The sequence below is a fragment of the Cololabis saira genome, chromosome 3 (genome assembly GCF_033807715.1).
Source record: "Cololabis saira isolate AMF1-May2022 chromosome 3, fColSai1.1, whole genome shotgun sequence".
In the NCBI taxonomy this organism is placed as follows: domain Eukaryota; kingdom Metazoa; phylum Chordata; class Actinopteri; order Beloniformes; family Belonidae; genus Cololabis; species Cololabis saira.
Genome location: NC_084589.1, coordinates 18,227,636 through 18,253,620, shown reverse-complemented (window position 1 = coordinate 18,253,620; position 25,985 = coordinate 18,227,636). Strand labels below are relative to the sequence as shown.

The window sequence follows — 25,985 nt, the reverse complement described above, 5'->3', positions numbered from 1 at the left end:
CAGCAAAGTACTTTCCACAAATAACTTGTATCTCTCTACCTTTATCAATGGTGCCGTCAGGGCGTTTTAGAAGTGTAAATTCCCCATTCACTGGACCGACAACTTTCACACCTCCATTCAACTCCATTGTCACCTCTCTTCTCCGCTACTCCCCCCACCTGTCCAGCAGCGGAGTTAACCACGCCCACACACAGGGACAGCCAATCAACGTCCACTTCAAGGTGGGACTGATCAACGCACAAACGCAGATTTCATAATAAAGGCAACTTGCAAACAGAAAAAGTAAAGTTAGAGATAACAAAAATAGATTAAACGATTAAAAAACATAACGTGCTAAATATGCACGTAATTAATTAATTGCAATTAACACGCTAATTTGACATCCCTGCACAAGCTTACTTTTTCTTTTCTTTTTTTCTTTATACTTTTGGCACTTTTTTTCTTTTACATTTCAGCATCACTTTCAGTTTTCATCCAAAAGAATCACAACAGTCAGCAACAATCAATCAACTCAACTTTACACAGTTTAAAAACAAGTATGAATATAAAAATACATGTAGAATAATAAATAATCTGTTAATTAAAAGAGTCTATATCGCAGTGCATTTGTAAATTTGTATAGTGTAAGCATATAGCGCTGCATTTTCAACTTTTTTATGTTCCTGCAATAGTGATTTCTATGCCAACCCCAAATTATTTCAGGCTCCATCCTGGCCACCCCACTGAAAATCTTCTGGCCCCCCCACTGATCATAACCAATGCAAAAGCTTCATTAAGCTACTGCAAACTCAGCCTATCCCTACAGTACTAAACTACAGTAGGTACAGATTTTGTAAATAATACATTTGAACTTTTTGGGGGACAGAGAACATACGTCTATCAGCCAGGTTAAAACCACCAGCATATAAGGCACATTTCCCTTGTCCTCCTATAAAACAGTTATGGTACAATGTTGCATGGACACAGGACACTATTTTTTATTTTCTTTTAAAGATGCACCCTTGGCTAGTGCAAAACTGAATCATCTGCTGCGACGTGCTGGTGTAAGTGCTTTATTCTACTCTGTGGCTGTGATTTTTTTGCCACTCTGCATGTACCAAAAAAAGTCATGCGGGAGCTGACACTCCCGGCTTAACCATGAATTAGAAATCTCCAGTGTTTTCAAATTGTTGTAGAATAAACAATTCAGATTTTGCTTTTTGTTATAAGTTATTTTCATTCAATTTCAATTTTAGCAACACACAGAGAAAGGGTAATTATTAGTATGAGGTTTATGTTTATAGGGCCAGGAAATCTAGTTTTGAGAAATTACTAACCAGATTTAGTTGGGATGAAAGCATTTGGAAGTTTCCAAAGATGCAACCAGTCACAGCCAAACTGCAACATGGATCCCTTGCTAGTTAGAATGTGGCCTTTACAAGCACAACTGGGCACTTTGCCATATTCATAATCAAATTCTGCAGTGTTGCAGGGCCCACCTTTACAACATCCTCATTCACAAGAATATTTAAGCAGGTAACTATACAGCACAAATTATGCAATAGGGTAAAATGACTCCATGTTGTGAAATGTGATACCAAGGGTTCCTGACCACGTATTTTTGATATTGTGGATGATTATTGTATGTGCACACAAACACACCATCAACAATTAATATCAAACTGTGTTACATTTTACTGTGGCATCATGTGTAAAAAGGAGCTATTCTTATCTATTTATCTATTATCTTTTATACTGAAGAAGTTATCGAGGAGCTTCGCAATCAAAAGTGGTTTTGCCATCAATTCTTCACAATACCATGACTGATTTCTCTACTTTGAATTGAGTAGCTGTGTGCTGCCATGAAACAGGAGGCTAGTTGTAAATTATAAATGAGGAGGTGGTGGGATCTCAAAGAGAATACACAGAAGACAGAACGGCTCATGTCTTTCCAAAGAATACTTGCATTGACGCACATGTATATAGATGAAAAAAACAAAAAACAAAAACAAAAACAGAAAAAACGGATTTAGCTCAAAGTGTAAATACAAATCTCAGGACTTTTGTCTTTTAACTTGCATTCTTTTGTTTTGTGTAGATTCCCGAGTTCTAACTACTTTTAAGCAAAATCATTCTTCTGTAACAGTATGAAGTAAGATTATTCTATCTGAAGTGTATCAGTATAGTTAAAACATGGGGAGAGGGAAACAGATAGCTTAAAAGTTATCAATATAATAGCTATGCCAATTGTCAGTGTTGTTTTGGTGAACAATGCAAAAAAAAAAAGGAAAATGTAATTTGTTTGTTTTCAACTGATGGAGCAGACTCCTATCAATTACAATGATGTTACAAGATAGAAGCCTCAGCATATTGTGATTACACAATATAAAATATTTTTAATGCAAGACTCAAAACTCCACTGTCTAGCAATAATGTATAAAAGCAATTTGATAAAATTTAAATTTCTTTCATAGCCTGTGTGCAGGTTAATAAGTTGCAATATAAAGTACCTCAATAACATAGTTGATCAAAGAAACACAACTCTTAAAAAAATTAACACTCAGGTTCAATAATTATAACCTTTATGGTACTAGAACTGATTACTTTGTAAAAGGACCTACAAATAAATGAGTTATGGTTTTTTGAACAAGTACGCCTGGCAGAGACAAAGAAAAGTCTCCATTTCTTTCAATATTGACAGACTTTGGCAATAAGAGAACAGGACATTTACCATCAACCCCAGTCTTCTCAGCAATTATACAAGGATCACGCCACCATCTAGTGGACTGTAACTCACAATGCAGCCTCCACAAAGGTATGGGACGCTAAAGCTATTTTTGACTACTGCAGCTGCACCAGTTAATCTAATACTGGAGTGGTTCTCAGAGCAATTATCAAAAGGGCTTAGGGAGCTGAAAGCTGAAAATGAAGTGCAGATTTATTCCACTGGAGTGTCTTCACATGAGACATGGGGGAATTTTTTTGTGAAGCCTCCATCTTCCAACTATGCACTACTTTTATATGTACGCATTACTTTTATTTTTGTGTTTCTAAACATTTTTGAAACTTTTTTATGATATAGCTTCACCCATATTTTATAGAGGTTTCTTAAAAAATTACAAAACATACATTTAAATGACAGGTTGCAATCCAACAAAGAAAGAAAGAAAGAAAGAAAGAAAGAAAGAAAGAAAGAAAGAAAGAAAGAAAGAAAGAAAGAAAGAAAGAAAGAAAGAAAGAAAGAAAGAAAGAAAGAAAGAAAGAAAGAAAGAAAGGGGGGGGAAAAGAGAACTAGGTACTGTACTTTTGCATGGCACCGTATTTGGACACTGCTTATTTTATTTTAACCATTTACTTTCAAGTGAAAAGTTTTTTTTACAAAAAGATGGTCAACTTTAATTTGATGATGTTTAAATAAATTTTTGAAAAAAGATTTAGTCACAGCTCCCACATATGTAGAATCCTCTCTAACAGATATTCATATGTAAATTGTTCAACTGATTTTAAAGCTTGTTCGTGGACAGGTGTGAGTTAACCTTCAGTATGTTCATTTCACTTCAACAGGTAAAATGTTTGAAAGGGTTCAAGGGGGTTGCATATGCCTTTGGAAGATGTTGCTTTAAAAGCAAAACATGCAGACAAGTTTGTTCTGAAAAAAAAAAAAAAAAAAACTCAATCAAGTCTAGAAATCCTTAGAAGACGAGTCTGGTGAACTGGAGAAGGTTTAACTTCACGTGGCTAAAATGACCTTACTAAAATACCTAACCAATTAAAGGACACTCCCCAAGAAAGCACATCAATACAACCATAAAAGAGCAAAGACAGATGATTTTACACAAGGTTGTAAGCAATCATAAACGTTTAAAGAAATAAAGGCTGGTTGAGATCCTGCCAATAATTTAAAAAAAAATTTCATTCATGGCTTTGCTAGTTTATCCCATAAAACCCTAAACAAACTGTACAATTATTACAAAAAAAACCCACACCTGCCTATCACAAGTAGGCCTTTCAAGAGCTTCCATGTAAGATATCAAGCTAGACATCCAAATTAGTCAAAACACAGTTAGTAAAAACACCTTTATGGCAGAAAATCTCTGTGTTTAGCATAGTCTGGATATGTCAAACAGAAGTGATTAGCTTGGCTCACTTGTAAAATCGGAAATGGGATTAGACAACTTTATCATGATTATAAAGGGATTCCGATATTTAGCAAAATTAAGCTAAAAAAAAATTACGTTTCTGAGGGAAAGTTTACTGTCTTAAACTTCAAATGAACCCCTTCCCTTAGTTATGCAAATATTAACTGGTTTCTATTATATAATGTGAATAAGTGCACATTATAATTTATATATTCATATTTTTCTTTCAAATATTTCAATTTGAGACACATTTCAACTCAATACAAGGTGTCCGCAAAATAAGTTATACACCACATATGCTCTTTTAATCAGTTTAAGAGAATACCTCAGTCGTTGAAGCAAGGCATTTTTTTCTGGAGTTACCAGTTGTTTTGTGAACCAAGAAGTTGTATTTGTTACAGTATGAGATTATCATTTGCAATGTTCAAACTGGTTAAATGTAGCTTCAAGCATGAGTTGATATAATTATCAAATTTGAGGTGCCTACATCTTCTCAAAATAGGAGCAGGAAGACCAAAATCCAAAGACAGTGGTAAAGGACAGGCTGTCTAAAGCCGTGATTCCCAACCCCCGGTCCCCGGACCGGTACCGGTCCGTAGAGCCGTTACTACCGGGCCGTGGAATGGCTTGTGTTCCGATCATAATTAGGGCTGCAACGACGTTGTCGACAAAAAGCGATAATCAAAATCGTCGGCAATTGTCACCAGACGGTTTTTTCCCAATGGAGTGAGGCATCTCACTTCACTTCACCTCATACAATCTCTGCCCAGAGCTGCGTGTCAGCGCAGCTTTTTTTTTTTTTTCTTTTTTGCGTCTCCCCGCACCAGACGACTGCGCTCACTGATCAATACTGCAGATGCTGATCAATGATGAGCAGGGGTCCGTTTCACAAAGCAGGTTTAGTGAAAACTCTGAGTCTGTTAACCCTGAAATGAGGGAAACTCTGAGTTTTCCGTTTCACAAAGGGAGGTAACTCAAACCAGAGAAAGAGAGGTAACTCTAGCCTGTTTCACAAAGAGAGGTAACTTAAAGGGATTGTGACATGAAAAACAAATTTTTCTTGATTTTTTGTGTTTTGTTGGGTGTCTTGACATCAATTACACCCAAAAAACAACGAACTTTTAACATTCAGTGTATTGTGTGCTTTCTGGGATTTTCCGCATAACTGTGCAAAAACGGCGCATGTGGTTTGGTGGCGGGCCGTTACGTAACGGCCCGCTAAATCACCGCCCCCTCCACCCAGCTCCCTGCCTCCTCTCCTCTCCAGTGCACCATAAAGGCTGATTTATGGCTCCGCGTTACACCGACGCAGAGCCTACGGCGTAGGGTTACGCTGCGACGCGCACCATACGCTGAACCCTACGGCGTAGGCTCTGCGTCGATTTAACGCGGAACCATAAATGAGGCTTAACACGGAGCTGTTTAGAGCGTCTTTTGTTCTAATCACCGGAGGAAAACTGCTAAGAACACCCGCGGCCACTGACTGGACTTAAGATAAGGGGACAGTGCTGCTTGCATGCCTTTATTTTTATGATTGTTTGCTGTGGTTCTCCCTGCTGCTCTTCCGTGCATGCTTCGCCTGTCGCTCCGACACCGCTGTGAGCGTATGGCTGGAGGAGGAGGAGGTTTGGAGGAGGAGCGGAGCAATGATTGACAGGAAAGGGGGGAAAGGAAGCATTTTTCACGGCGCAAAAAAACACTGTAATAAAAAGCCAGGAAAAGAGTACTAAGAGTGAAGTTTTTCTTGTTACACTCTTTTAGACACATTTGAGGGATGTTGGCCAAGACTTTTAATAGTGTTAAAAGCATGTTAAAAATGATGTCACAATACCTTTAAGCTCTCGGTCAGTTACTGCAGTAACAGACTCTCTGAATCTAACTTGGACCAGGTTTATATCAATGAACCTCGAGTTTCTCTGCGTCTCCGCCTCTTTCAGAGCCGCACGCACATTTGATTTCCTCATTCATTCAGTCAGCAGGCGAGTTTTGGCGAAGTTCTGCCGTCTGTCATTAAAAACAGAGTCAGTATTTTAGAAGTCCATTGTCACGAACATGGCATGTCCTTTTGATGAAGACACAATTGATGAAGGTGCAGAATTTATGCGCAGAGAATTAAATATTCGTCGGGATATGGTTATCAGACCACGTAATACATGTACATTACAGTAGCCTACATAGTCTCATTACAGGCAAAGCAATATGTGTTAATCCTTTATTTGTTATAATTTTGATGATTGAATTGTTTAATGATTTCATAATATATTCAAATTTTTTGAGATTTTTTATTTGGGGTTTCATAAACTGTGAGCCATAATCACCAAAATTATAACAAAGGCTTGAAATATCTCACTTTGCATGTAGTGGGAAATAATATTTGTTTCACCTTAAGTTGAATTTACTACGAATGAAGTTTTGCAATATATTCAAATTTTCCGACCTCCACCTGTATATTATTACATGAATAAATAAGAGCATAATACAGGGGTCTCCAACTCCGGTCCTGGAAAGACCTATCCAGCATGTTTTAGGTGTCTCCCTGCATGAATGACAGCAGCAAAGTTGAATAAAATATCTATTTTTCATTGAAGTACCCATCTTTCTCGTGTTTATTATCATTTGCCACATAATTAAAGCAACCTCATACTAAATTTAAGAAAACAATTTTTGCATTTTTTTGTCATATAATTTCATCCAAAACTTGTCGAAATGTGTTTCTTTGAGTGCAGCCCTGTCATGGCTTGGCGGACAATAAGTTCTGGTACCCGACCGGACTGAACAGCGCCATGCACAGGTGGTGTATGCAGGTTAGGTACAGTCAGCTGCAGAGATGAGCGGACCTCAGCAAACCTCCATGAGCCGTTTCTTTACTAGTTGTTCGAGTAAAAGAAATAGTGATGAACAAGTGGAAAATCCTACCAAAAAGAAAAGCAAAAGCTTTAATCGCAAGTACGACATTATGTATATAAAATAGGGATTTGTTGCAACGGGCGATTTGGAGGCGCCAAACCCACTATGTATTTTATGTGGAGAAACGCTCGGCAACGAAGCAATGAAGCCATCCAAGCTTCAAAGACACTTAAATACAAAACATCCTTCTCTCAAAGACAAACCAGTGGAAGGAAAAAACGTGACTTAGATTTGCAGAAGCAAGTTTTAAAGGCCACAACATCAGCTAACGTCGCTGATGATAGCCTGCATTTTAAAATGCTTTGTTTTTTTCTAAAATGTTTATTAAAATTGACATAAATTGTCAACCGGTCCCTGAGCTTTTTGTTTATACTTCTGCTGGTCCTTGGCACAAAAAAGGTTGGGAACCCCTGGTCTAAAGGGCTGGATTCAGCCCTTTAAAGACAATGCCAGCAGCCAAATCCATGTGTGAAATATAAAACAAACATTTTTGATCAAGTTAGCATGACACAGTGCTTTTTTCTCAAGAATTCTTTAATTGGACATAGGCTAATAACTACAATTGAAAGTCACTGTCAATGATAAGTTAAGAATATAGTGGTGGTATGTGGATACTTTTGCGAGAGATTTCATGTAGTTTTTAAAAACATTTAAAGAAAAGCTTTGCGAATGTTTTTCTATGGGGGGGGGGAACCCCAAAACCTTAATTTTATAGAGCACCAGAGAGGCCATCGGTCACTGAAGTGATATGAATAATCTTGAGTAAGGCCATGCAGTAAGTTATAACTGTCAAAATACTTGTCACGGTGTGGTTGGAGTAAGACCCAAATGCAGGGGAGAAGCACTAAAGAAAACCAAAAAACCTGACAGGAAACAGGGAGGGCGGAAACAGTACAGACCAGCAGGGAGTAGGAGAAAGAAAAGAAGATATACTACACAGAAGGCTTGATGAGACACAGGTGCAAACGATCAGGGCAGATTGGGGACAGGGGAAGTCAAGACAAAACTTAAACACAAGGACATGAGATTTCAAAATAAAACAGGAACTAAATACCAAAACTGTAACAATACTCAATTTAGCTCAATCCGTTTTTACTTTTATTTTTACTATTATTATTTATCCCAAACATACACAATATCTATATCAGCTCATAACAATTGATATGAAATTGTTTATGCTTGCAGTCTGAACATGGTGATTGTTTTTGGAATCTCTTTTTACACAGATTAAATGCATTACACAACATCTGATTTTGATACTAAGGACCCTATGAACTATTATATATATAATATATATATATATATATATATTATATATATATATATATATATATATATATATATATATATATATATATATATATATATATATATATATATATATATATATATATATATATATATATATATATATTGTTGTTGTTTTTTTTATTTAATTCATCTTTAGATTATACAAATGTAAAGTGAATGTGTTGCTACTTATATGAGTGCATTTGACAACTTTAAAAAAGCATAAATGTTGTCAAAGTGAAATCAAATATATTGGGGGTACGTGTTGACAAAGATGCCTATAGGTAAGCTGTATACCGGCACATTTAAAGTGAAAACATAATGCTCATAAGTTGAGTGTCTTCTAACGCTATTTCCATGCTGCGTGCTGGTTTCGGGCCCAAACCTGCATCTCCTTGAGCGTCTCCGCAGGCAGGGACGGCTGGGTCGGCCTGCTCTTGCAGCTCACTTTAGCGACTCGAGAGCTGGAGGACATGACTCAAACAGACGAACTTTAATCCGTTCAGCTACATCCTCCGTCATCAGCAGCGGGGTTGTTTTCAGCAGTTATTTCGGGGTAGCCCACTAGTTTCAGAAACATCTGACGCTCTGCCAAATACTTGTGTTGTTACTAGTTTCCAAGGCAACGATGCAGGAGGAAGGAGCGCAGGCGCAGGAGGCAGGCAGGAAGCTCACGCGGAATCACATTGAAAAACCTTGATAATATATAATGATATTGAGTATCTTTAAAAAGCTTCAGGGGATTTCATTTGATTTGATTTCATTAAGGATCCCCATTAGCTGGTGCCATAGCAACCAGCTAGTCTTCCTGGGGTCCACAAGGAAAAAAGAAACATACAGAATTATACAACTACAAAAACAAAGTGATTACATGATTTAACTCAATGCGTGATGACAAGTTAGATACTAGATACATTTACATTAAAGTAAAGAAAACTATTAAATAATACAGAATGCAAAAAGAACAAACAAACAACAAAAACTTTACAGTGCTGCTAAGTAGACTTTAAGATTATTTAAAAAAGTTAATTTGTTGTGTATGTAGCAGAGGTTTTGAGGCAGGTTATTCCACAAAGTCACTGATCTATAAATAAAAGATCTCTTAAAATGATTGGTCCTTGGAATTGGTCATTTCAGCTGACTGGAACCTCTAGTGTTATAATGGTGAACAGTATACCTAAAAACAATCTGTTCATTTATAAACACTGGGGTTTTCGCGCTCATGACCGACTTGAACAGAACAAGTGTATTACACATGAATATCTTCTCAACAGTAAGCCAGGAGAGGCAGGCATGCATACATGTATATGCAAATAGAAAAAAAAAATTGAGTGTATTTCCCACAGACTATGAGTTGAGGAAAATAGAATATTTTGAGTGTATTTCCCACAGACTATGAGTTGAGGAAAATAGAACATTTTGAGTGTATTTCCCACAGATTATGAGTTGAGGAAAATAGAACATTTTGAGTGTATTTCCCACAGATTGAACTTATTCGGGTTAACAGCGTACGGCTATTTTGTATTAAAATACGTAATCATAAAATGCTGTATGTGCAGGTGTAAAACACTGGCAGTCTCTAAAGACAAGCCCTAGATGGCAGCAGCGCACCGTTCTCCCCGCAGCATCAGGGAGCACCAGGTTAGGTTTGTGGGGCAAATGACCTCATGTTGTAGCATCATCTTCCTCACTAGGAGATGAAGAGAGAATGAACTCATCCTTCTATTTCACCATCATTCTGTTCCCCTTACCAGCTATATCCGAATCGAGCATATTTGACTAAAGAAATCTACGCCGTACCCTACGGCGTAGGATCTGCGTCGATTTAACGCAGAACCATAATTTAGGCTTTTACATGCATGCGATCCGGACACCCACGCAGCCCGCATCAACACCGCAGCGAGCAGCAGGGACTACACTGGGGGGGCTGCTGGAAATACAGGGTGGCGCACATTGCACCAACCCCCCTCCCCGTAAAGGAATCCCAGGATATCCCACCCTCACCCACCCACCCCCTCGAATCGGAATAGCCCTCCTCCTCCCGCAGTTCTCCTCCTCTTTTACCCCCCCGTCCTCCCCCGCCGTCCTCACTCACGGCCCCAGACTCGGGAGCGCCGCCGACCGGTCGCCACGATTTTTCCCTTCTCGGCCAAAATGGAGGAGAAGGTTTGTCGCCTAATGAGGGGAGCGGAGATTATATGACCGGATCGGCTTGAATGAAAGGCGACCAGGACCTCGCTTTTTTAGTTGATCAATAGTTTACTGGCACAGAAAAGGCGAGGAGCGGCGCGGTGAGGGTCGCAGCGCAGCGATGAGCGCAGACGGGCTGGAGGAGGCTGCGAAGGACGCGGCAGACATAGCGGCGTTTTTCAAATCCGGTAAGTCGGAAAAGGGGCGAGTCTGCCTCTGGGAGAGCTGGGCTCTTGCCTCTGTTGATATATTTGTAAAAAAAAAAAAAAAAAAAAATTAAATCAAATCAGAGTCGTAGATGGGGGAGATGCGACTGTGCGTCGGGACGTTGCTGAAGGGATGCTCCCGGTTTGTAGTTATTATTTACCACCTTTCAGTCGTTCCCTATAACCTGTCACGCTGCATCCTTTTATGACAACAGCACGGACAACACCCCCCCTGAATTCAGTGCTTGGCTGGTTTTTGCAGTGTCTCGATTTGGGGTTGAACCCAAATTTTAGGCTGCACAATGTGGATGGTTTACAGCTTGACAATAGTTTCCTCGGGCCATACGAGCGTGTGTGTGTTGTTTTTTGCTTTTGTTTTACGGCATCCATCACAAACCCTGATCTTTCCATCTAATCTCCGTTTCTACAAATGTACGCAACATGAACAGCCTTGTAAACAAACGATTGCGTGACATCATGCATGACTCCTAATAACCGAGGTCTCACAATGATGAGGGAGGGAAGGGACAGGCCGAGCCCGCACGGTCGGGCAATGGGTTGCACAGCCAGCATCGGGCCTCTCTGACATAATGGCATCATCAAAACAAATAGGGGTCGGACAGCCTGCTTTATTCTGCAGCCAATTCATGATCACATTTTATCATGGCTGCAGTGGTAACTGGTATGAGCACAGGGGGGCCTGGTATTGTATTGTCTGTCCCATAATATTTGATGTAATGAGTAAATGCTGAACAAGACCTAGTTCTGGTGACAGACTGAACTGAACGTCTCTTGTTAATAGTGGTTCTTATATTATACACATAGGCCCAAGACTATTTATTTATTTATTTTTCTATTTTTTTAATTTCACATACTGTATCATGTAGATTATTCATGCACTATGCAATTTTGTTTTTTGTCTCTCTATCTTTTTAACTGCAATGATGAGCCTGCACAACCAATATTTTCACCCATGTTACTTGTAATATGAGGTGACAATAAAGATTGATTCTGATTCTAATTTACGTGAGTCTTATGTATAATGTAAGCACATGGCTTTCTTATTTATTTATTTTCACATCTATATAACGGGTAATACAGACTTCCATTCAAGTAACAGAGATCCAGAGATATTATAGTACTGTGCTAAATTCAGGCAAACACCCTAGCCTTGTTTTAATGACATCCATATTTACTTTCCAGTATCTTCAAGATACAAACAGAGAATACAGGAACCTGACTCTGTAACACTACACAGAATGCAAACCTATTTAATGTCATTGCAAACCCCTGTATGGGTGTTTGGGTAATAATTAAAATCTGTGGTTGTGAGGGAGGTCTAGTAGCAATAGTGCTAGTAGACTTTTGCTTGTAGAGTATTTTTTTAACTGAACATTGTTTGGTTTTGCTAACTTTGCTTTGACTGATTTGGGATTTTCGTGGAGATGTAGATTGTTTAAAAGATAAAATAAAAAGAAAGCCAATGATCAGTCACCTGATTAATTCGTCAAGTGGTTAACAAGCCTACCTGTGATTTTGGGTAATAAATCTGGCCATGTTAAATGTTGATGAAACAACAAGGCTAGGGGGTGCCTAAGACTTTTACGCAGAACTGAATTTAGTTTTTTCGTTCAAAACTCAAAGCAAAACTCTTAAAGCATAATCCCCAGCAAGGTTTTGAGGTGGTGGTTTTACAGTCCAGTGCAGTGTCAGGACCTCCACACACCAGAAGCAGCAGCTGTCTCTTTCTTTTTCAGCTGTTTCTTTCTGTGACACCTGGTGCCTTGGGGTCTGCTGTTCATCATCCCCACAGACTGAGCTGATAAAGCAATACAGAGACATCATTTCCACAGATGTGCTGGTTTTGCATTGAATTGTTTTATGGGAATACAAATAATAACTTATTTATATGCATATTTTGTTTTTAAGCAGACCAAAAACCAAATTCTTTCTCCCTGATTCTTTGCTCCGGCCAATCACACTGTTGGGAATGCAGTAAAAAAAAAGGGGATTGTATTCAAATACTTTCTTACAGTTTGCTGGATACTTGCCAGTGTATTTTCCTATAGCTGTGTCGTATCAGGCTGGAAAGTTGGCTCATGGCGAAGTTGGACTGCGTGGATGTTTATATAGCAGCAAATGCAGCTCATACAGTATTCATGATGGAGACAGAAATAGGTTATGCCCTCAGGAAACTTTTATGAGAGACAATTATGAAGCGAAAGTGCAGAAAAAGAAGTTGCTAGGAGAATAGTCCAAAATGCTCTGTGAATACTGTTTAATAGTTGTGTGTGTTTAGCTGAGATTAGAAGGGAGAGTTTGGAAAATTTCCATGAATTTGGTCGAAATTTGTATCACAGTATGGAGATTTATTGATTCTCATTCAGTTTATTGGTTTTAGAATGAAAACAATTTATCAGTGGCATTCAGCCTAATTTTTGTCTCATGAATGTTTGTATCCATTGCCATTTCAAATGAAAGGAACGTTAGAGCTGAAAGGGCTGTGTCATTTCCCTTATGCTGTAATCAGCTCTGTATCCTTTTATCCTCGTCATCTTTTTGTGTCTCTTTACTCTCTGTCAATGATTATGTGCACTTACTGTACATGGTTTGATATATAGGTTAATTGGTTCATACATATGTGTTTTGGTTCCCAGTCCCTGAAACATCTCCAGAATAATCCCTCCATTAGGTGCCAGCTTGTTGCATGCTGAAATCTTGGCACCCAGCTGCTCACTCTAGCTGATCCCAAGCACTTTTATTTCTGGAGCGTTGTGTGCACACTGGTGCCCTATTTAGTCAGTGAAGGCAAAAAGGAGGCAGATTCTTTTTTGCCGAACTGGAACTGTGATTGACTGGGTGCCTTAACTGCTTGGTCACAGGTTAAGGGGTTGATTTAAATAAAGAGGAATTTATTCACTGGCTTCATAAGCAAATATTAGCTCATGTGTTGTAGCTACAAGGCTGGTTGTTTGAATGATTGGACTTAGTTTTTGAATTCACACTGATTATTAAATCTCTTCACCTGAAAGGATGATATTATCTTTGGCCCTTGAAAATACTTACCGTTCTTCTTCGCTTGATTATTTTCAGAGAGCAGATGGTGCTCCATATCGAAGTCCCACACTGTTGCTGTGGATCACAGCTCAGCCGCTGAGTCATTCTGGCAGGTTGTTTATGCCATGACTTAATGTCCAATCTTAAAACTGCTTGAAGTTATCAAAGATAAATCACAGATTATTGAGGCAGGGGTCATGTGAACTTTAAAGAGCACAGCTAAGTACTTGCTGTACTTGTGGGCATATACCCAGATGTTTTTAAGGTCATTACCACCTGAAATGTGTCAATATAATAGCATTTCCATTTCCCCTGAAATTGTGCAACAGGAGGTTGTTAATGCCTTCACTGTAAGGGGCTCGACTTGTGCCAAACTGTTGCAGGCATGGCTAGAGTGGTGGCAAAGTAGAAATATTCCTGCAGAAATTAAAGAGCTTCTGGACATATATATCGGCATTATTTAAGGCTATTATTTAAGAGACCTGAATATTGTCATAAAATGAGTACATAAAAAAAGACCCTTGTTTTGAGGTTGGGTTTTATCAGCATTTCTAAATATCATGTAAGTGTTGTGTCAAAACTGTAACAGAAACACAGCTGTATTTTGGGATTTTCCTAGATCTGAAATGTTCAGGTTAAGATAGGTTAGGTTAGGTTCAGATTTCCAGGGTAGTGTGACATCCCAGAGCCAGGTCAAGAACTATCCTGCCAAGCCTATTTTTATTGTCACTCAGCCTCACACAGTGATCTACATGCTGTACCTCAGAAGTGAGCGGTACAATGCTGCAATACCAATTTCTAATTAAGTACACTCTCCAGAACATCTGTTTTTATGGGGTGGAGTCAACCACTAACTCCACCCCCAAAAACGAGCTGCTATGAAGACATGGTTTAAAAGGGAGCTGCAGTGCTGTATCCCTGTGGTATTTTCACCAAAGAATGTCACAGACAAGTTGCTAAGACATCAGAGAATTGTGACAACTTTTGATATAAAAAACCCCAAATAGTATATTTTAGTTAAAATTTTGGGTTGTTTGTAATTCAGTGGTATCAAACTGGCAATTTTGGATCTTTCAGAAGTCTGGAAGTTAAAGTATAGTTCAGATAAACATATCTCCATGGAATGATGGGGCTTTTCCAATAGTACCTACTTGGCTTGGCTCTGCTCGACTCTACTGTGTTTTAAAGGGTTTCCACTAGGTGATAGTACTGCTTAGTACCTCCTTTTTTCGCACGTACTTGACTGGTGGTCTAACCGGGATGAGTTGAGCTGAAAATGCAGCTTCACAAGGCTGCAGCTCACTGATTGGCCAGAGAGTAACGTCTTGCAACCTCTTCACACCCTCAATATTTAAAACCGGCAACAACGACCGCGATATTTACTTAACAGCTAAACTCCGGTACATGAAAAACGGCAACCAAACCTACTCCGTGCTGTAACGAGGAGGTCCACACGTTTCTGTGCCATGTGTTTTGCACAACCTTGCCATGAAGGCCACGCCCATATTGAGGTGGTACTGAACTTATAGACAATGACTAAGTCTGACGTGAGTAGAGTTGAGGCAAGTCGAACACTATGTAATGGGAAAGTTGCTTAAGTGTGATGTATGTATTGATCTTGGGTTTGTAGTTTAATTTAAGATGACCAGTGTTGGCAGAGCACCTATGATGTTTTTTTAATCATTCTACTGGACACGGCAGCACAGTGGCTTGGTGGTTAGCACTGTTGCCTCACAGCAAGAAGGTTCCTGGCCTGGCGGGAGTCTTTCTCTGTGTAAGTTTGCATATTCTCCTTGTGCCTCCGGGTACTTCGGCCTCCTCCCACAGTCCAAAAACATGCATAGTAGGTACATTGATGATTCTAAATTGCCCGTAGGTGTGAATGTGAGTATACATGGTTGTCTGTCTGTATATGTGGCCCTGCGATAGACTGGCGATACCCCTGCCTCTCGCCTGACAACTCATGAAAGCCTTTTAACAGATGACTTTTTAAGTACAAGTCCAGCAAATTTATAAAGTAGAGAAGTCTGTATTGTCATATTGTAATTTTTAATGGGCAAAAGTAGGAAGACTTGCATCAGGTCCAAAACAAAGCACATGACAACAGAGAAATGTACACGTCTTTGTCAGCCTCATCCACACATACTGAGTGAATGATTAGATATTTTCGGTCCTGCAAGTAGAGTCAACGTTGGAGCACCAAACAGCAAACACCAAAACAGATGGGAGGGTGCTCAATAGACATCCTATCAGAAAACTCAAATTAATGTTTTTCTTGTTTTTTTCTTGTTTGAAGAGTGTTAAAACATGTGACAGATCTACTGTATGTGCTTGTACACGAAGAGGGATACGATGTGATTTCTGTTTAAATGGGTTTAATTTTACAATGAATTCCGTCAAGTGAATTGAAGAACTATAATTTTTTTATTTGAGGCGACAAAACATGTTACGGATTTGGAGAAATGAAAAAGCTTTTTATAGGCAGCGTTTTAAACTGAATTTTGAAAGGGTATTTTGCATGCTACTGTTTAGAAAGAAATTCAATAACGGTCAAATATGAGAATCAGCAGCTGCGAACTTCACAAAAATCTGAGCGGGCCTACAAAACTGAAATCTATGCATCTCTTATTCTAAACATTGTGTATTTTGACTATACATCTCTGCTAATAAAACACATAAAAAAACCTCTTCTTTGAGAATAAGTTTTACAAAACACACTACCCAGTATGTCTGAGTTGAAGTGATATTGTTTGGTTAGCGAGTTCAGCTCTGAGGGCCTACAGCAATGTGGATACTCACCTGATTCTTGCAACTGACCAAATATTATATTTTGCTGACTTTTGTCCGGTGCAGGGCGCAGCCCCATGGTATCCTGTTTCAGTTTCAGAAAAAAACGTAAAAATCTAAACAATAGTGCAGTTTGCTTGAATTAAGCAGTTGATTTAATCAAAAGAATTAAGCAATTATATGTTTTCATCAAATGGCATAAACTTTGATTGATTGATTGTGGTCCAGACTAATACATCTATAGATGAATCCCTGTCAAATATATAGTGACACTATGAAGAGATCCTCCTGGCATAGTCAAAAATGACATTTGCACAATAGTGTATTAAGAGGTAATATTTCATACATAGCCTCTTGAGAGAGCTTTAATAAAGTTACTGGACCTACAATCGTATTAGTTTACAGAATTGCACCGTGAAACTCAATTGTCATGAAAGCAACCAGATGCATGGTGGACCAAGATCAAATAACCACCAAAGCATCTACTGTAAGAGCCATATTCTTGGTTATAAATACACAATTGGGTCATTACTTATAACACCATTGTTGTGTGTGGGACTTATATAGACTAATTATACTATTTACTGTGTGTATTGAGTATATATTCCTTACCAATACAGACATGCTTTCATCTACAGTATGTGTGTAAAAATGATGCTGCCTTGTCTGAAACTGTTAAATATGAACATTTCTCACAGTGCAGCCCAGTCTTGATGCAGGAATATAAGTTGTATCGTCTTTTCTCATAGTAGTATTTTCAAAGAGAATGATGAAAAAGTGCGGTAATGATTTACCCTCAAAGTTCTGCCTATACAAAATCAACACCAGTGATGTTAGTTGCAACTCATAATTCATGCACTCAGTTGCTCTTGCACTGAGAATAGAAGCAAGATGTCAGCATCAATAATGGCATTGCCAGTATTGACATTGCAGTGAGCCATTTCCCTCTATGCTCATAGCAAACCCAATGACCTGCACCAGTGCAGGCTGGAATGAGAGCCAAATCAGCAAGCGCCAATTCCTCATTTTCTTATAGTCCAGTTGTTATTGATGGAAGCTTCATTTTGAAAATATATGTATAGATTTTACGTAATCCTGTAGCTGAAAGAGGCTGCTGGTGCAGTATGCAACTTAAAACATATGCATGAAAAACATATGTGATGGATAGAGGTAATTAATGGATAGGAAGAGACACATGTGACATGACAAGAGTATGCAGTAAAAGTAAAGGGCATAAAGTAACTTGAAATGTATACTCCTACACACAAGTTGTGTTCTTTATATCATAATATTTAATTGATTAAAGGGGGCTTAAATCAACAAGAAATAGAAGTGCACCGGGTCTTAGGAGGGTATAAAAGGGAGTGACAGTGAGAGGACATGACATACTTAGAGGGACAAACAAGCCTTCACTCATCAAATTATACATTTGAGGCTTGGGTGGAGCACACTCTGCAAAATGTACACTACTGTGCACTTCATGAAGCTGGAACCTTACGGCTGGACCCAGAAGCAGCCTAATTGGCAGTTGGTCAGAGTTAAAGACCATAAGCTTCGACTGGCTTGGCTGCATGGGTGAACTGCATGGGCTCACTTTAACAGTCTCTTTCAGACAACACAAAGGAGAGAGAAAGCATCGTTTGTTGTTGTTGTTAGCTCAGCCTGTCTGTGTTGAATTTGCATATGTTTTGATAGGCTTGGTTGAGTTTATTTATTTATTATTGATGTATTTATTTGTTAATGGGTGGGGAGGCTTACTTGGGATTCTGCCAAAAGTATAACTACATAAATGTTAATTCATAATTTGGCCACAGGTGTGGAGTGAGCATGGACTTGCCACCCGTCCAAGGTGTCGCCAAGTTCTCAGTCAATGGCAGCTGGTATCCGTCCCCTGCATTCTTTAACATGATAAAGGGAGTTTTGAGAATGGCTGAATGCTCTTTTATTCACATATATTTATATCATTTATGGCTCTGTCTTCACGTTGCCTCATATTGTTTCCCTCCTTTGTGCTTTCAAATTAAAACTATAAGATTCCTGCAAAATGGATAAATTGAGTATAATATGAATCTGTGGTACTGACCACAACTACATCCCATTCAAATTCACACATAATAAGGTTTCTCAGTTCTGGAAAGCACAAAGATATATATTTTTTAAACAAGATCTAGTCAAGGCGGTTATACCATTGAACTGCATTGAATTCCCACATCAGAAACTGACCTCTCTGTGCTTGCTATAATCAATTTTTGGCAAAGTCACTCAAGAAGGGAGCATGGTCAGAAAATTACCAATTTTAAAGTCAAAACCACGCAGATCGATCCAATGAAAGACTCTTGATCTTTTTGGAGGAGACATAATACACTTATTCCACTTGATGCTCTCTTTAAAGACCCATACAGACATTTTTCATACAGCACATCTAGAAATAATTCTAATATTCGTTAATCTGGTGAAGTTGTCTTATATTAAACAAAAACCAGCAACAGCACTTTTCCACTAGTACCTACTCGACTCTACTCATCTCAGCTCGGCTCGATTCAACTTGGCCTAGTTTCTTTTCCATAACAATTCAGCGCCTGGAGCAGAAGTAGGCAGGTTGGAGCGAAGCTGCTGTGACGTATTTGATTGTGTGAGCTAAACGAAGAAAACAACAACAGTAAAGATGTAGAACCAGGAGGAGATGATATATATGTGCTCCTGGGTCTGTGGCTTGTGTTTGATCTTAAAAAATGAGAGTGAAAGAAGCTTCAAGCGGCAACACTTTTTAATTTTTATTAGTTTGTCTCAGCTCTGCTGAATAGTCCGTTGGGAGCCGCGAGCAGCTGAGAAGTGACAGAGCTCCTTGTGGATCTGGTCGTTCCTTATCACCCGTCTACAGTAGATCCCTTTTTAATTCTCTCCTCAGCCACCAGGTTTATGAACATCTGCACCTCAGAGTTGGATCACGAAACAGACTTTTGCGCTGCCATTGCCTGTCAAATAAAATGAACAAGAAGCCGTCAGAGTCGCTCTTTCACTGATGTCATATCCTGACTCAGACATCTGACTCCCAACCCCCTGACCAATCGGTGGCCTGTAGTGTGATGACGTCAGATACAGCCCGACTTAGAACTGCGGCAGAGTAGTTACAGAAAAAGTATCTACTCGGCACGGCTAGGCACGGTTTTTGCAACTCAAGGAAATATTTAGTTATCTGCAAAGACATCTCAATGAGATGCTTCCGTCATCTGATTTTTACATATGCTTATTGGGATCATTTACATTAATTTAAAGTGATGAGTACAGGTGCACAGGGGATCAGTTGAGTCCTTATCCTAATAAATGACTGATATAGGTAGCCTCCTATAAATGATCAAGGATTCCAATAAGTAGCTAATGTGTTTTGTAGGAGACTAATTGTAGCCTGTGGGCAACCATCATTACCTCACACACATGCACATGATATAGGCAGATGCACAGAGGTATAAATCACTGCTTCCCACCCCTGTCGCCAGAGGCCCGAGGAGCGAAGAGGAGAGGGGGGATGGATGACTGAAGGAGGGATGGAGGCATAGAAAGATTGCGGGTCATAAAAATAGGCTGTGGGCTGGTCTGTGTGTCTCCTGCACGACCCCCATCTGATAAGAGAGAGCCCTCTATCTGTCAACAGCAGACTCCCACCCAGACTGTACCTTTTCACCCCTTTCATCAGCCCTCCACTTCTCTCGCACGTAACCCTCCATCATTGCTTCATGCCTCACGTCAGCTCAGGATTGTCATTCATCCCAGCGATGATCTTGTTCTGAAATATCTGGTCTTCTGTACGTGAGGGACACTCAGACACATGCCTTCCCTTTCTCAGATACTTCGGAGATGCAGTTTGAACGACAGTTTAATAAACTAAGCGCCATGTCTCTGAGGGTTTTCCACTGAGACAAAAGTCGCAAATCTTTATTTTACAGCTTTATGTCAGCCTTATTACTGTTATTATTATTATTTTGTATCAACCAAAATATAATTTATCATTTAATAAATTCAGCAGGGAGCAGCAAAGACGGATGGCTACAATAGTGTTTTACACTGGTGTTTCTAAATCCTGGTCCTAAGGACCCTCTGCCCTGCATGTTTTAGATGTTTTCCAGCTCCCAAGCACCTGATTCACATTATTCGCATTATGAATGGATCACCTCATCAGCCTCCGCGCAAGTCTGTTAATGACCCATTCATTTGAACTAGGCATTGTGAAGCACAGAAACATCTAAATCATGCAGGACAGTGGGTCCTGTGGACCAGGATTAAGAAACACTCTTTTAGTCTATCAAATAAACATGTGTCCATTCATAAAACAGGATTCTTCCCTTCCCCGTTTTTCTACTCTCTACTTATGCCTCTAGAAACTGTCTCCCTTCTTCTTAAACCAAGGAAACATCTGGATGTGGTATCTGAAGTCACAAGCCTCCCGCAACGCTTTGTGTGTCTTTTTTCTTCTTTCCAAGAGTAGCTCTTTGAAAAAAGGAGATGTGGACTCTTTGAGACATTTTGTTTTTCAAAAGAATTCCCTTCAGAAACTTGTTTAGTTGTGCCATCAAGCAAAGCAATAGTTGAGTTTCTTTTAATCTTAAAGTTGGTTTGTGAGTGAAAAAGTTCCCCCTTTTGTGTAGATTGAGAAAGATAGAAAGATGTCTTTCTCAGTCCGATAGTGGCTTTCCAGCAATAATTACTCCATTAATTACTCTGAATTAGTCATTTTTTGTCACATAATATTGTGATATCAATGTGACAAAAAATAAAGTGTCTGTCTTACACTTGCTCAGCTGGATGCTTGCTTTAACCATACGTCTTTAACATTTTTCCCCCGTAGTCATGTCATGTTTTACTCTTTTAACAGTCCTACTTTAGTTAGAGGGGGGAAAAAAAGAACACGAATAAAGGGGAACATGGAATTAGCTCTGTTGAATTCGAAGCACGGCTCGCAGTGTGTGTTTTGCATAGACGCGTGCGCTTGTGTGACGCCTCTGACTGCTTGTCTTCTGTGAACAGCTGTGCTCGGTCTGTCCAACAGGAACTGTGAAGCCTCTTTCTCTCCCAAACAGATTCACACCGCATCATTCCCACTTGCTTTGAAGACAGAGTCAAGCTCTGATCTGTGTCGCGTGAACAGTTTTCTCCCCCGACTTAACCTTGGCCTCTCTGGCTTTGGATAAAACAGGCCAAGGATAAAACTCGAGATCCCGATCCTACTTTCGGTCCTAGCAGAGGTACTTGTTGAAGCTCATTGTTGTTTGTTTTGCTACTCACCAATGAAACACTAAATCTTTATTTTCTCTAGTTCTCTAATTAATTACTGCCACTTATGAACATTAAATTCCTCATGTTAATCCTCTTCTGAATTTATAAGAATCCTCTGAGGAGAGTATTGGAGAATGACTAATATAAAATGGGTTCATTTAAGAGTTCCCAGCAGTTTACTTTTGATCGCATCCACCAGTGAAAGTTCCCTAGTTTCCCCTTCGGACCACTGGGTCTGCTGTGGCCTCAGTTTTTTTTTTTTTTTTTTGGATGTTTTGTTTTTCACTGATAAAGCCTTGAAACCCCTATTAGGATTTGATGCTGGATCAAACACTTTATCCATGCTGTATAAAATGAAGCATACAGCATGCGAGCAGGTGCTTACTGTAATCCTCGCTAGGCGACAGCATATGCCAGTCTGTTCTTTTCAGAAAGGCAGCCAGGACAAGTCAGAGTAGAGGACTAAGCTGCCCCTGCCCCTCATTCCCCTCCTCTGGTGAGTGACCCAGAAATCGTTTCTCCCACTAGACACTGAAGACACATCAGTCCCAGCAGGATTTTGGTGGAAATTCTAATTTGGACAATCATTTCAGAAAAGTTGTATGTCAGTGTTTTCAGGATAAATGCCACCTGTAGCCTTTATCTGCTGTGTATGGAGGTACTGTGACTTAGTGTTAGGTGAATTAAGCATCTTGTGCTCCAGCTTGGACTGTTTTATTCCTAGATTCAGATGCATGTGAGTGCACATGCACAATAAAAGGGTATGTGCGTCTGTGTGCAACATGTCGGATGGTGTTTAATCTCAGGGAGGGACTATCCAGATATCCAGATCAAAGGGCTGCTCCACAATGGATCCCTCACGCTCTCATTTGTACTCTGTAATTCCACAGCTTTTTTTTAACACTGAACTACTGAAGAGGGTGCTACTGGTCCAGTTGGCCTTGGGCCAGTTTTTTTCTTTTCTTTTTTTTGCAAATCTGTATGTCCTGCATTTAATTTCAATATAAATTTCTTTGTTTCTTTTTAGATTGCTCGCTTCCAAAATGTGAACCCAAAATGGACGGCCCTGCTCAAACATCAGGTACGTTTGAGTGTTGGAGCATAACTATATTTGCCCCAAATCAACTAGAAATCCAGATGTGCATGAGATTCATGCACTTTCATGTGCAGGAAGACTTCGGAGTTCTCTTAACTACATATTTGTGCTAAACAGAAAAAAGCAACACTTACACTCAATTATCCCCACTTGTGTGGAGTAGGGTGCCTCGTACTAAAGAAATTCATGTCAGTAAGAATGGCACTTTCTTGAAAACACTGAGAACACCAAGTACGATGGTCACTTTAGGTAAAATGTTGTGCTCCGACAATGCACTGCTGTGTTGAATCCCATTAGACTCAAGCTCCTCTGTGGCATCAGTTAGCAACCATGACCTTGTGGTTTCTCATCCCCTAAAGCCCCCCCGGACACATGCTAAAAATACCCCATGCCACTGCCTTGTTTGTGGTCATAAACAGGGCAGCTAAGTGGCCCATATTAGGGTGTACAGATAGATTATCCAAAATAAATGAGGGCCTGATTCCCTGGCTATAGTTTTAGTTTTTTTCTGAGTTTAATCTCCTTTTGGACTAAAGTGTATTGTAAGTGTTTAGAGCCTTTCCACAGAGAGTGTAATCTAAATTAAAAGGCTTGCTCTAAGCCATGCCCGGACAGCTGACATACAGTGGCAGGAATGCATTTGAGCTGTCATGCTGCGCGCAAACATGTAAACACTTCTGTCAAGATTGCATGTCATGTGGGATTTACGGTATAAGACCTCAGCTAAAGGAAAGTGTCATCATCAGGGGTTTGTGTTCCATTTAGCTCTGAGTCTGGTGTGTCAGACAGTTTTGACCTGATGTTTTCCAACTGGGTCATCAAGGGATGAAAGGAAGACTGTTTTCTAATGACAGCTAGGCTTATTATTCCCAGTTGCCAGGATGAGAATGGATGATAATGTGAAACGATTGGGACATGCCGGCCAAATTCTGCGCAGACATATTTGGCTCAAAAAACCCTCGAACTTCATTCCCAAGGCTGGCTCACACAAATTAGGGCTGCGTTGGCGTTTTTTAACGTTTGTCTTGAAATGAGGCAGAAATTCACGAGCTCTTCACGGTAAATCTGAGGTAATCAGGCTGTGTCTGCCATTCATGGCTGATTGTTCATTGTTAATTTTCAATAGCTGCAAACACAATTAACTTGTCTGTCAAATGAGGTGTCAGTGCAGCAAACTGTGTCAAGCATTCTGTTGCACTGTAACGTGAAATCGCAGATGGCAACTGAATATATTCATATTTATCTATTGCATTTGCTATGAAACACATGTGCTTTTTCCTGGGAGTGTGTGAGTGTAGCCCTTAAAGAGGCTAAGATATAAAAACATTCTCTGGCTATTTTGACCCCTGCGTAAGTTGGTTAAATGTTTGCATTCCCTCTTAACCATTGTTTACGGTATGTCTTTTTAAGAGCACTGAGAAGAAATCAGTTTGATCTTCATATGATGTGCTACTTTTAGATTGTTTTGTTTCTTCTTTTCAACAGACTTCATGTAACCTCAACTGGACATTTCCTGTTGTTTAAGCTAATGTTGACCCGCTTAAACAACATGAATGGAGAACCGCAGACCTTTTTGTAGAGCTTTTTTGCGCAGAGCTTCATCCTACTGATGGGTTCTCAGACTTTTGTGTGTAACGTGGGGGCAGTGTCTGGTCAGTTTAGCTGGCTGTAATCCATGGCAAAGTGTGCTGTAATGTTTGACACAGAAAAAAATGGATGAAGTGAGATAATAAATGTGTTTCTGTGGCTCTCTGACGTTGTGAGATTTGTTGTTCTAAAGATAAGAAGACAGATCAGTCATAATGATCAGTGTTTTCTAAGAGTTCTGGTAGCCTGTGGGCTTTCCTCATGCCTTCTTCAGCCTTTCTGCCACTGGTGACCTCCCGCTTCTGTCTAATCATGTGTCAGCATTCGCCTGTTGTGCTCATATCACAGAGGCTTGGATGCATACAAATACTCTAAAAGTTTAATTACTGTCTTACATTGTCACTATTCACTGTCTAAATTTACGTATATGTGCGTCAGTCGAACCTCCTTTCATTCCTATGAGAATCCTCCAATAGTGTGTGAAACTCCTCCTCCCAATGGTTTTTCTTTACTTTCCAGAATTTAACTTGAGTCTGTTGAACTTTTGCAATAGATTTCAGGAGCTACTTCAGTTATTTCTTACCAAACAGAATATTGTATTTATGAGATCAAACAGGAGATCAAAAAACGATTAAAAGTCATCTTGTCTCCCATGGTTGCAGCAAAGTTTCCATACATTAATTGAATGCAGTTTTCTGCTTCATAGTAGGGGGTAATCCATATATCAATATTAATTACTGACAAAATATATGTGTAGATGAAAATTATGACTTTCATTGTAATTATATTTGCATTGCTTACAAATTACAATCTAAGACTTGTGATAACCTGTTTCAGCTGCCCAAGCCTTCCAACAACTCATGCGGGATAAACTGAAGTACTTTTCACACAGCATGCATTGTGAGAGTGGGAAATAAAATGACACCCGCGCACAGTATGTGTTTTTATCGAAGACACTCAACTGCAAATGTCCCAAAACAGTGTTGGCCTGCATATGGACTTACAGCCTAAGCATGCTTAGAGTGAACATTGGACTGTTTCCCAGCTACGCTGTGTCTCTCCGGCCAAGATCATCTGCAGCAGTAGCCAACTGGCTGTTTAGGCAGGATGATTTTGATTTCTTACTGCATTAATAAGACATAGCACCTATAGTATGGTGAATTAGATGAGAACGATTTGCCTGGCTGGGAGGAAAGGAAGATGAATGTTTGAACAAGGAGCAGGAGTTTGGGAGCTGTGCTCTCCTCTCCTCTCCTCTCCTCTCCTCTCCTCTCCTCTCTTCTCCTCCTCTGTTTTTGGTGGGTGTGAGCATGAGTGGGAGGTGTAATGTGTGAGTGGCGCAGAGTTTGATTTCATACGTCTTTGGGGATTTTCTCCTTCTCCTTTCTGTCTGTGCATGATCAGGTAAGTGCACTTTGTAGTTGTCTTCGTTGTTGTGTTCTAATTAGTGACTTGTTGGAGGGTAGCGTCCTCTGC

At 39.6% G+C, this 25,985-nt stretch overlaps 2 protein-coding genes across 4 annotated transcripts in view; one reads left to right on the top strand and one right to left on the bottom strand.

Annotated features, from left to right (window-relative positions):
- Nucleotides 1–8,746, bottom strand: part of dnah5 (dynein, axonemal, heavy chain 5) — a 123,508-nt gene extending 114,762 nt beyond the window's left edge. The window contains exon 1 of the mRNA XM_061716416.1: nt 8,701–8,746. Within this exon, the coding sequence (XP_061572400.1) occupies nt 8,701–8,706 (6 nt within the window). The 5' untranslated portion in view covers nt 8,707–8,746. The remainder of the gene's footprint in view (nt 1–8,700) is intronic.
- A 1,679-nt stretch (nt 8,747–10,425) lies between these two features.
- triob (trio Rho guanine nucleotide exchange factor b) overlaps nt 10,426–25,985 on the top strand; it is a 105,933-nt gene continuing 90,373 nt past the window's right edge. For all 3 annotated transcript variants that reach the window (XM_061716415.1, XM_061716412.1, XM_061716413.1), the window contains exons 1-2: nt 10,426–10,693; nt 22,854–22,907. In XM_061716415.1, coding sequence (XP_061572399.1) covers nt 10,627–10,693; nt 22,854–22,907 — 121 coding nt within the window. In that variant the 5' untranslated portion in view covers nt 10,426–10,626. The remainder of the gene's footprint in view (nt 10,694–22,853; nt 22,908–25,985) is intronic.